The 12,012-nt window shown below is 43.9% G+C and overlaps 2 protein-coding genes across 2 annotated transcripts in view; both read left to right on the forward strand.

Annotated features, from left to right (window-relative positions):
• DIDO1 (death inducer-obliterator 1) overlaps window positions 1-5,735 on the forward strand; it is a 47,169-nt gene extending 41,434 nt beyond the window's left edge. Inside the window, 1 exon segment of the mRNA XM_053992787.1 lies at window positions 657-5,735. Coding sequence (XP_053848762.1) covers window positions 657-4,024 — 3,368 coding nt within the window. The 3' untranslated portion in view covers window positions 4,025-5,735.
• A 950-nt stretch (window positions 5,736-6,685) lies between these two features.
• On the forward strand, window positions 6,686-11,978 carry TCFL5 (transcription factor like 5). Its single transcript, XM_053992788.1, is given in 8 exon segments — window positions 6,686-6,830; window positions 7,089-7,824; window positions 8,531-8,717; window positions 9,256-9,415; window positions 10,139-10,379; window positions 10,798-10,939; window positions 11,598-11,685; window positions 11,688-11,978. Coding segments are annotated over 7 exon segments (1,581 nt in total). The 5' UTR covers window positions 6,686-6,830; window positions 7,089-7,090; the 3' UTR covers window positions 11,717-11,978.
• The last annotated feature ends 34 nt before the right edge of the window (window positions 11,979-12,012 follow it).

The following is a 12,012-nucleotide window of genomic DNA, read 5'->3' on the forward strand; positions in this document are numbered from 1 at the left end:
CACAGTTTCCCTGCTTCTCTCGCCTCTTAAAATAATATCTGGCTGGAAAAAACCACAACAAACTGGGAGTAATTACCAGCTTTAACACTGTTTCTAAACGCTGTTTGATGTGATCTTTTTTGCCATTATTGGTGTTTGTTTATCTTGAAGACAGGCAAAATTTTTATAGATTGGTGTCATTGTGGAGTTTTAGCACAGGTTATATGACACATAGCAATGTTTAGTCCAAGTTTTTCTCACTTTTCAGTATCTCTGTGTATATTTGCAAACTAAATGTAAATATTTGCTTTTTCAGGATGAGAGGTGGGGATAGTTGAACAGTAGAAACAATGTAAAGATACAAAAATAACAGCTTGCTTGGGCTTGAACTTCTGCAGAAACACTTTAACAATGATGCCTGGTGTTGCAGTCCTTTATTAAATATATTGAGGAAAGAATTTAAACTTTTAAACTTACGTATAAATACATATAAAAAGTAAGAAATACAAATGCATATGCTTGTGGACTAATGAAAATTGCTAATAGGTCTGATGGAACTTAGAAAACTGTTACCTTTATGACTTTTGTACCTGCCACCTCGTAAAATAATAGGTTTCTACTGAAAGCATCATTAAAAATCAGATTTTTACATATACAATCTTTGTGTTCTTTTTCAGGTCTTGAATCATCTCGGCCAAATTTAATCCTTGGGTTGGTTATCTGTCAGAAAGGGAAACGTCCTGCCACTGAGACAGAAAAAATGGAGGAGAAGCGAAGCAGAATTCAAACACATGAGGAAGCCGAACCATCCCTGTTCTCTAAAGGGCCTCCAGCTTCACAGGAGAAGAAAACTCCAAAATACACACTTTATTCAGGAGACTCCGCCATGAGTACAACACCACCTGGATCTCCTCCCCCACCTCCACCACCGCTTCCCGTTCCAGACACCTCAGCAGTGACACCTTCAGTATTAAAAATACTGTCGTCCATTAAAAGTGGCCCCACAACTACAGTGATCCCACCGATTTCAACAGCCGCTCCTGCAAGCAGCACTGCCACGCACTCCTCATCCTCAAAAACCGCCACGCCTCTCGAGCACATCCTGCAGACCCTCTTTGGGAAAAAGAAAACTTTTGAACCTCTTGCCAAGGATTCTGGAACCGTTCAGTCTTCCAATCAGGAAAGTCAAGCTGCGGCAGATAGCGGGATGTCAGCAGTTCCTCTGTTAGATCCCATTGTGCAGCAGTTCGGGCAGATGTCCAAGGACAAAGCCATAGAAGAGGAGGAGGATGACAGACCTTATGATCCTGAGGAAGAATATGGTCCAGAGAAAGCCTTTGAAATGCAGACTGGTGAAAGTGACAAACGCTACAGTGTGGAAAAGCCATCTACTACAGCAGAACTAGAAGATGAGGCCTATGATCCAGAGGATGAAACTATCTTGGAAGAAGCAAAAGTTACTGTTGATGATTTACCCAACAAAATGTATACAGACAGTAAAAGCAGTTCTTCAGAAGCGTCTGCTTCATTTGTGTCTGACTTATCTGCATCCTCCTCCTTGGTAGAACAGCAAAAAATGTTGGAAGAATTAAACAAACAAATAGAAGAACAGAAAAGGCAGCTAGAGGAACAAGAAGAAGCCCTCAGACAACAAAGAGCAGCTGTTGGTGTTTCAATGGCTCACTTTTCAGTGTCTGATGCTTTAATGTCACCTCCACCAGCAAAAGCTTCCCTAATGAAGCCTGAATTATTCCATCAGGACCAGCAAGCTACACAAAAAGTAGATTTACCTTCATCTTTAAATCAGCAAGCACAAGTTTTAAACCAGGGCTGTGACCCAAGGCAGAACAGAGATCCTCGACAGGCTCGAAGGATGGTGACAGAGAATGACAGCACTGACTCTCGAATAAAGCCGCAGGCAGTACAGAACGAGATCTCCACAAGAGAAGTCACTCCAGCAAGTTTTCCAAATGCTTTGCCGACTTCACTTGGTAAGGAAGATAATGCTTTAATTTCCACTACTCAGCCTGGTTTTACTGCTGATAATTGGGTTTCAAGTGAACAGACATCTACGGTGGCCCAGAAAGAGACATCTAATAGCAAATTTGAACACACCATTCAAGTTACTTTAGAAAACTTGAGTCAAACAGCTTCTGGAGATCCTTCTGCTTCCAAACCTATACGTAAAGTGCTGCTTCCAACCCCACCAAGTACATCTTTTCAACCTAATTTCTCCACATCAAATGATAGCCCATCTTTGCAAGATATGCATCAAGTGTCATGGTCAAATGAGTCAAAGGAAGCAATGGGAAGGGATTCCTTTTCAAATACAATGTTTCCTCAGCAGGAAAAGGCAGCTGGACACTTTGAACCAGAGATGGGTCTTCCATCAGTGCAATATGATGAACAAAGAAATCCTCAGTCTCATCAGTTTGTAGAACAAACTGAATCTGCACCAGCTCAGAGTGAGGGTGGACCTCCCCCACAGCACTTTGAGGAAAACAGAGCATTTTCTATGTCTGGGCAGAAAGGAGGACCTCCAATGATGCTCAATGCACCTGGAGGACCTCATGGACCTAATTTTAGAGGGCCAGCACCACAGTTCTCTGAAGAGCATGGTTTTCCAAACAATGATGGGCAAAGAGGACCTCAGTCTGGACGATTTGGAGGTCAAAAGGGTCCCATTCCTTCCTTATTTTCTGCACAGCATGGACCACCTCTTTTTGGTGATAATAGGGGCCCTGCTCCTTCTTATCATGGTGGTCCAAGAGGAATGTCACCATCTCATTTTGAAGATCATAGGGAACCTCACATGGAACAAATGGAATTCTCAGATTCCCAATATGATGAAATGATGGGGCCTCCAGGACAGTTTGAAGGACCAGATTCCCCCCAGTTTATGGGAAACAGAGGACCTTCGCCTTTTCCTTTTGGAGGTCAAAGACGACCCCCACCAGGTCAGTTTAAAGGACAGAGAGGAGGCCCTCAGTTTGGAGGGCCAAGAGGTCCAGCCCCAGGTCATTTTGGGGGACCAAGAGGACCTCACCCAAATCAGTTTGAAGGGCAGAGAGGTCCAGCTCCAAATCATATGCCTGGTCCAAGGGGACTTTTGCCACAGCCATATGAAGAACGGAGAGGGAGCCCACCACCCAGATTTTCCAACCAGAGAGGTCCAGGACCACATCAGTTTGGAGGACCAAGAGGAGGCACGCCTCCGATGTTTCCGGAAGAAGATGAACCTCCTAATAGGTTTCATTATCAGGGTCAGTCACCACAAGGTATGAAACCACCCCCAAGACCACTCCTGGACCTTCCAAGCCATCCACCAACTCACAGAAAAGAGATGTGGGAAGAAGGTGGACCATCTGCATCTCTTTCCAATATGTCTGGACAAGGACCTGAGTCGGAAGGACAGTGGCCCACATCTGACTTCCGAGAAGGCAAAAATCCTGACTATAGAGGCCAGACATTTGAAGGGAGACAGAGGGAGAGATATGAGGGAGGAAATAAAGATAAGGGTTTGGATCAGCCAGAGCTTCAACAAGCAGATAATCGCCAAGGTAGAGGCTTTGAGGAAAGACGAAGAGATCGAGAACACGGCAGACCCTGGGAAAGAGACCGTGGCAGAAACTGGAGCAGAGACAGGGACTGGGAGAGACACAGAGAGAAGGAATGGGATAAAAATAGAGATAGGAGCCAAAACAAAGATAGAGACAAGGATTCAGAGCGGGGTAAGGACTGGGAGAGAAGCAGAGACCGGGATAGGACAAGAAACAGAGAGAGGGACTCTTACAGAAGACGTGATAGAGAGCGATCGAGAAGCAGAGACAGGGATCGCGACAGAGAGAAAGACAGGGACCGGGATCGAAGCCGGGAAAAGGAAAGGGATCGAGACAGAGATCGAGATCGTGACAGGGAAAGAGGGAAAGATCGCAAAGATAGGAGTAAGAGTAAGGAAACTGGTAAAGAGATGAAGCCAGAAACACCGAAGGAACCTCAGAAACCAGTGGAAACTGAAGCTTCATCTTCCAGCAATCAATCATAGAACTATGACTGATACTTCCCACAAATAATACACTTCAGCAACACAGCAAGGACTGCACATATGTAAATACTGTACATATTCTCACCTTTTAAAAAATTCTGTTGTAAAACTAGCCTTACCTGATGTACTGACAAATAAGCAATTTTTGAACAACTGTGAATGAAAATAATCGGATAGATGAAAAGCAAGAACATACTGGACTTTCACGTGCTGCATTTTGTGCATAATGTTTTTCTTATAAAGATTCACGATGTTACCTGTACTGAAATTTTGTTTTTTCTACTTGCATCTTTATCTTAAAGTTTCCATTTACAGTACAGAAATGGAAAAAAAATCTAAGAAGAGCATATTGCTTTTTAAGATTATAAAGTTATGTTTTCCAGTAACTTGAATTGTAATTTTATAGGAGAATTTAATCCAGACCTGAGGAGCCATACCTTTACATCTCATTTACGTGATATTTTGGTGTCAAAATTGTTCCTACAGCACACACTGAAAATGTTGGTGTCATGTTTCTTTTACAATGGAAGGGTCATTGTTTAGGAAAAGGCTGCAAAAGAACAGTGTTAATAATTCCTTGTAACTGATGGAGGGTTTGAAAATGGAATGTTATAAGCTTAAAGTGCACTATCTTCCTTTTATATACATGTATTTTGGGTCGGTTAAGTGTACAGCAAAGAAACAAGTCATACTTAGTTATTTTTCATGAGGTTTTAAATATCCCATGTCTACAAGCCTGTCATTAAAGAAAATACAAGAGTAGCACCTTTATAACCAGCAAAACTTATAAAAGCATCAGACATTTATTACAAAAAGTGGTAAACCAAAGGAAGGAAGAGCATTTGGTTAAATAGGCCACTAAATCTGTTACTTCAGTTGAACTGATTTAGTGGAGCATTTTTTGGTTTTGTTTAGATTTTGCAGAATTTTTCCACAGATTTACGAAATGTCCCAGTGTGATTGAACTTTTCATTATAGAAGTGCTCTTTCATTCTAAAAGGGCTCTTGAAAAATAAATGATACTGTTCTTTTGTTAGGCCCTACTTAGGCTGGCAGTGTATGTAAAACTCTCCACTGAAAAAGACACAGCTGCATTAAAGTTTAAATTATGGTGGTACATCATGTTGTGATTGAAGAGGGACATTTTTCATGGTGAAATACATCACATTGCTACTTCCCATGTAGTCCTCAAGCATGTAATTCTAAAGTGTGAAATAAAACCCCGCTAGTTTATTTGAATGTGTAAATTGACTGCTGGGTAAATATTTTGGTATTTTGCTAAGATAGATTTGGAAATGTAAAATTAAGATTCCTGTAAACATTTTGCATCTTGAGGACTATATTACAGGTAATGTGTGTGTCACCACAGTCACATTGGTGCATCCTTCAGGTCCTTGTACATCCAGGATTTGCTGGCTGAAATGATCATCTGTGTCCTGAACCCAAGGGAAAACGGTAACATGCAAAGAAATAGTATAAAATGCAAACATCAACTACTGTGTAAGATTTTTTTTTCCTTAATGAGATGTTTCTAATTTAAAGACATACATAAAAGTATGCAAAATGTGTGTTTGTTTAGGTTTACTTGATAGAAATTTCTGTAAATTGTATTTTATATGGCAAAATATATCATTGTACATTAAAATATGGGACTTCACAGGTTTTTGTTACTGTAAGTAGAATAAACACCTACAGAGAGATGTTGTCCATTTCTTAAATGTGTCTGTGTATACTTCCTACATTTTGCTATTTCTCAACAAACCACAAGAGACTGATGGCACACGGGTTTTGTTTCCTCGTAGTTTAATGACAGACGTTTTGCAGGATGTCACAGCCAGCCAGTGTTTGATTGCAGGCCCACTAAAAAAATAGCAAAAATCTGTCAGTGCACGCTGCCTTGGGACCTTTTTTCCTCTCAATTTCCCATCCACACCCCGGGGCGGGATGCGCCGGGACCCCTCGGTGCCGCGGTGGGGCTCTCCCCTCGGGGCTGAGGCGGCCCCTCGTGGGGAATGAATGACAAGCGATTCCCGTTAACCCAGCTGGTTTATTCCGTTAACCCATCTGGTTTATCCCGTTAACCCAGTCGGTTTTGTTGCCTTTTCCTTCTGGCACAAGTGGCGCTGGTTTGCCTCCCCCGTGTCGCTGGTGATGTTGTTGGTGCAGGTGGGGCAGTTCCCTCAGCGCAGCCGAGCCCTGGCCGTTGCTCTCTGTGAGCTTTCCGTTAGCGACAAAGCCAAGTAACAGAGTTTACCCGTAGGCTAAGCAGCCAAGAGGTTTAATTAATGAAAATTTGGCATAACAGCGGGTACCCAGCCAAGCACCGCAAATCAGCTACAACAGTAAACCGTGTGTCCAGAACCTGAAAAACGTCTGTGAACACACACTGCAGCCACACGCTCTCTTCCCTTGTGTTCTCACAACACCGCCGCCCCCCGATGACCGCCGCGTTTGGCCGGCCCGGGCTCCGCTCCGGGTCAATCGCAGCCCTGAGGGGGCGGGGGCGGGGCGCGCGCGGCCCCGCGCGCGGGCGGCGGTTACGCGCAGCCGTTGGCGGCGGCGCGCGGCGCGCTCGGGCAGCGCTCGGCCGGGCTGAGGGGCCGCGCGTCCCCTCCCGCCCCCGCCGCGCCCGGCCCCGCCCGGCCCCGCCCGGCCCTGCCCGCCCCGGCTCCGCACGGCTCCCCCCGGCCGCGGGGGCCTCGCTCCCGCCCGCCCGGGCTGCCCCGCCGCCGTCCGGGCGCTGTCTCGGGGGGTGCCAGGCCGCAGAGTGCCCGCAGCCTCCCCGCCGAGGCCGGGGCGGGGACAGGTGAAGGCCGTTTGTCGTGAGCAGCTGTGCTGGAGGGGGAGGGAGGGTCTCACCCGGGGTGGGGACACATGGTCAGGGTGTCAGGTACCCCGCCAGCGGCAGCTTGGTCCCCACTCTGTTACCTCGCCAATCAGTGTTAAGTGCAATTTTTTCTGCCTTTGGTTTTTTTTTTTTTTTAATGGATAGTACTGACAATTGTTGAAGGTTTTATGGTTTTCTGTTGAAAGGGACATTGGTAACTGATTAGGTTTGCTGTAGCCATGTCAGGATCAGCCCCCGAGGAGCCTCAGACCATTCCTCAGAGCCCAGCTAGTGTTCCTGACCCCGCTCCCGTTGCTGTCGGACCTGGAGGCTCAAGTGACAGTTCCTTTGGTGAGCAAAACCTTGGCTTCGCCACCCCCGAGGCCAGCCTGGTGGAGATGATGGACATTGAGTACACCCAGCTGCAGCACATACTTTGCTCACACACGGAGGCGCAGAGTAGTGAAGGTGAAGTGGAAGCCAGGCTCAGCGCTTTCTCCTCGCCTGGCCCCTCTGCTGACCCCCCTCTGCAGCAGCCCTCCCCCAGCACCAGTCAGGACGGGGGCTCATCCAACAGCTCTGGGAACCAGTCGGTCTGCCCAGTGACCTGTCAGTCAGGGTTGCCTTGTGACAGCTACTGGCCGAGTTCTAACCCGCACCTGGGCTATGCTGACTTGCAGGAGCTCAGGATGATGTTACTTAGCGAGTCCCACCTCCCTGTGAACCAGAGAGAGAAAGCGCCCAACAGTAGTAGCTCTGTAGAAGTCTCGGGATGCAGTGTAGCAAAAGCTAAACAGGGTGAAAATTTCTTGGGGGAGAATAAGGAAAACATATTTGTTGAAAATTCGGCACTGGCGCCAGAGGTTAGATCTAAACCTGCAGTCAGAGCTCGGTTGGAAGACAGATTCAACAGCAGCCCGACAGAAAACCCCAGATGTCAAGAACCCCAAGAATCTGGAGTAACTCTTAACAAGTGTGTTGCAATTACTTTTAGTTTATGTTGTTAAACTATGTATCATGTAGTTCAAAAGTGATTTGCTAAGTGAAACCTATGAATAGTGATTGTTTTAATATATGAGAAGGATGGGTTGGGCTTTGTTAAACTGTGCCATCAAATGTGGCTGCGACTCCACTGAGCTCAGCTTAGGCCCCTCTTTTTATTGCATGAATGGTACAGCATGGAGTTCCAAAATGAATTACTTTACAAGTTTATTCTTGATAACATGTACTGTAAATAAAAGCGAGAGAACATTACCTAATTCTAATATGCAGCTTGCTAAAAGCAAAGTAGAATTTTGATAATAATAAAAAAAATAATAATAATAATGATAGATTCGGGTTATAATGTGGAAGCCTGACTAATGGGGAAAACTGGAGCAAAAATATTGTTTTACAACCTAACCCTGTACCTATCTTAATGTGCTGACAAAATGTTTTATTGAGGTGTGAAGCTCCTTATTATTGCACAGAATAAAATACCTCCTTGGCTGGTTTTTCTTTTCTTTTATTTGGCCCCTGAAGTGGGCAATATGGCAATAACAGTGATTTCTGTTTACAGTAAATGAAAGTGGTTTCTTGGTGATAGTTTCTAGAATATTTGTAGCTGTACTTTATTTCTGCACTCATTTCTAAGCAGTCAGCCTGGTATGTTTTCTGTGTTTGTTTGTTTTTGTCTGAAGTTTAGTGACATTGATCCGCCAGCCCTCAGAAGTGGTGGGTGTTCCTCTTCACCAGCAAGGGAACAGGTGTGCTGCACTAGGGAAAAATAAGGCTGCACCTGCCACACATTCCTTACCATTTACTTACCCGTTCTTTACCATGAATGCCTGTTCTGCTGCTGGAAGTGCTAATCCTTCCCAAGCACAGGTAACTCTCCTCTGCCCAGTTCCAATGCTGACAGTATTAACTTCCTGGGTGTAGTAGAATTCTGAAGGTTTGTGGTAGAGTGTGGCTGAATAGGGATGATCAGAATGATCTGTAATGCAATCTATGTGTTAATCTTTAAGACAATCGAGTCACTTTTGTGGCATTTGTAATTACATGTGTCCCAGTAATGTGCAGTAGGCCATCAGATTTCTTTTTTTCAGTTTATTATCAGTTTATAATCTGTTTCATCTGTGCAAGACAAGAAAGAGACAATTTTTTGTAGTTCCTTTCTTTCTAATTCATTTTGATGACAGAGGTATTTCCCCCTCCACAACTTGCAGTAACCTCTGAAGTAAAAGTGATAGCATGGCACTGAGGTATCCCCAAAATTCATCACTACCAAAACCCCATGGTTGTGTGCATTTGGGATTTATTCTGCCTGAAGAAGTAAAATAAGAAGCTAACAGAAAGATATTAAAGTAGTCTATTTTGTTCTAATGTATATACTCCTGTAAGTATTTCCTTTTTGTTTTCACAGACCTGTGGAACATCTTGCACTATTTTGGAAGCTGCCAAACATCAAGACCTTGGGATACCCAAAACATTCCCTTTTATCTATCAGGAAGCTGAATCCACAAAACAGACAGTAGGTGCTATAAATAAAGCTTTGCCTGAGGAAGTTTGGATTAAAGTTGGAGGTAAACCATTTATCTTCTTTTCACTTCGTTTTCTCTTAGTCTTCAAATCTAATTTTTTTTTTTCTGAATTTGTGCCTTTTCTGTAATTAATATGATTTTAGTGATAGTGGGAGGTGAGGTTCTTATGGCAAATATGTTCTATAGGCAACATGGGGCTAGATTTCTCCAAGGAGGTTCAGCACCTATAAGTTTAGCTGTACTTTCAAAATTGTTTAGCACCTCTGGCTTGAAATGAGGAGACTTGAGGTTAAAAAGTACCTTTGAAAATCTGGGCCTTGGGTCAGCAGCTGGTTTCTTTAGAATCATGGAATCATAAAGGTTGGAAAAGACCTCCAAGATCATTGACTCCAGCCTTTGACCAAACACCACCAAACCCCATGGCAGAGGGGTACATGCTTTGACTCCAAAGCTGATCCAGCAGACCCAGGCAGTATCAAACGGTAGAACATTTTAAGAGCTGCCTCAAGTGCTCACCAAGGGCAGGCACAATCTCAGTGGGCTCTCTGAGAAAATAGAAGCTGTGTGGATTTTGGAATAGCAAGAAGTGCCTTAGTTGTTCTACAGGACATGTCTTGCTGTAAGACTCAATGTCGTCTGGCAGTAAAGCTTCAAAGATTACTCCACATAAATAAAGCACCAAAAGAACTTCACATGATCGCTATTTTCAGGTTAGTGGGAGAGTAATAAATAGGTAATTCTTTTAATTTTTATTTTTCCAACAAGACACCTTATGCAAGCAAGGCATAAACAGAAGTTGCAGCCGAATAAATCTGTTGGATGCAAACATGGATCGCAAACCTCTCGGTGAGATTCGGAACAGCCGGGACAACAACCAGAGCACTGCGGCTGCCCAGGGCCCCTGGCAGTCAGCACAGCCCAGCTCCAGTGTGCAGGTACAAAGTGGTTCCCAGGATGGAAGCGCCCAGAGAAGGGAAAGGCACAACCGCCTGGAGAGAGACAGGAGGTAATTCTGGGAGCAGGGGCCATGAAACACCTCTTGAAGCCTAAAATACTGGTACTGCAGTACTCTGATTATCCAGAGTAAATGTAAACTTGACATATTTTGTGTTAGCTCCAAGAAAAAGCAGTGCAGGAGGTGAGGGTTTGGTGTTTGTTAGAGGGGGAAAAAAAAATCTCTGTTTCATTGTGCTTGTCTTTGTGTTTTCACTCTGTAAACAACCAAAATGAGATTTCAAAACATTTCACCCATTCTGTAGAGATAAGGTGACTTGTGTGTAACAAAACTAATACACAAAGCTTGTAGCAAACGCAAAGCAGTCCCCAAAGTCCATGGCTGGTTGCACGTGTGAGTAATCTTCCTGTTTCTGTATTTTTCCCTTCCCTCTGGCCCGTGGTTGATAACCTTGGGTATTTGCCTGCAGGCGCAGGATCCGGGTTTGTTGTGATGAGCTCAATCTCCTCGTTCCCTTCTGCACCATTGACACTGACAAGGCAACAACTTTGCAGTGGACAACTGCATTCCTCAAGTACATTCAGGAAAGGCATGGAGACTCCCTGAAGCAGGTTTGAAATCTCCTTTCATTTTTGGTCTTGATAAAAATGGGAAATATTTTAAAGCTGTCATAACCTGTAACTGAGATGCAAAGCTTCTGCTTGATGCTGTTTGTGAAGGACCCACCATATCCTTGAACCTTCCTTTAAATTTTTATTTTTTATTTCTTTCGGCTGTTTGAGTTCACTAGTGAGAAATTACAGGCTGTCCTCAGTCACTGTTTTCAAACTGGATTTTAAAATTAATTTTTTTTTTAGTTACACAATTCCTGAGCATGATTCTATTTGGACAACAATATGAAATTAAGGTTCTCTTCAATCATTCCTCCCCTCCTTCATTTTCTCTATTTTCTACCTCTTTCACAGGCTTCTAGTTAGTTCAGGGAGGGGGATCACAGCTACATGCCCACACTGTATTGAGTGGGTGAGCAGAGTTAAAGGGTTACATGCCTTAAAAGCAGCTCCCGTTCTCCTCAGCAGTAGTGGCAGCTCCAGAGTAGTTCTGCTCTGCCAAGAATTTTGGCAGGGTGTGTATTGGAAAACCTGCTGGTCTAGATATGGATATGGCCCCTCTTCCTTCCTATTGAAGGCCCTAATGAAACAATAACATCCATCTCAAGTGTCTACATTAAATACAACATTTATCTTTTGTATTTTGATGTTTTTTCAGGAATTTGAGACTGTGTTCTGTGGTAAAACAGGCAGAAGACTAAAAATTGGAAGACCAGACTCATGTGTAATGTGTCCAGCACAGGAAAACCGCACAGCTATGGAGACCAAATAGCCTGACCTGCCCACCCTGAATTGTGTGACAATAGTCCAAACTGTGTTTTATTCTTTCCATTTACATGCTGAATATGAATTTGACAGTGTAACTTGTAAATACATATAAATAGAAATTTAAAGGAAACATTCTCTATTGCAAATGGAAATGGAAGTTAACTACCAGCAATGGGAATCAGTGCCCTGTTCAAGGGGCTTTGGGACCAGAAGCTACAAGAAAATGTCATGACAAAGTATTTTAACCCTTTAGGTATACAAAATTTGCTTGGCATCCTGCTTTGAGGTCTTATTTAATTCTTTGC

This window comes from Vidua macroura, chromosome 17 (assembly GCF_024509145.1).
Source record: "Vidua macroura isolate BioBank_ID:100142 chromosome 17, ASM2450914v1, whole genome shotgun sequence".
In the NCBI taxonomy this organism is placed as follows: Eukaryota; Metazoa; Chordata; class Aves; order Passeriformes; family Viduidae; genus Vidua; species Vidua macroura.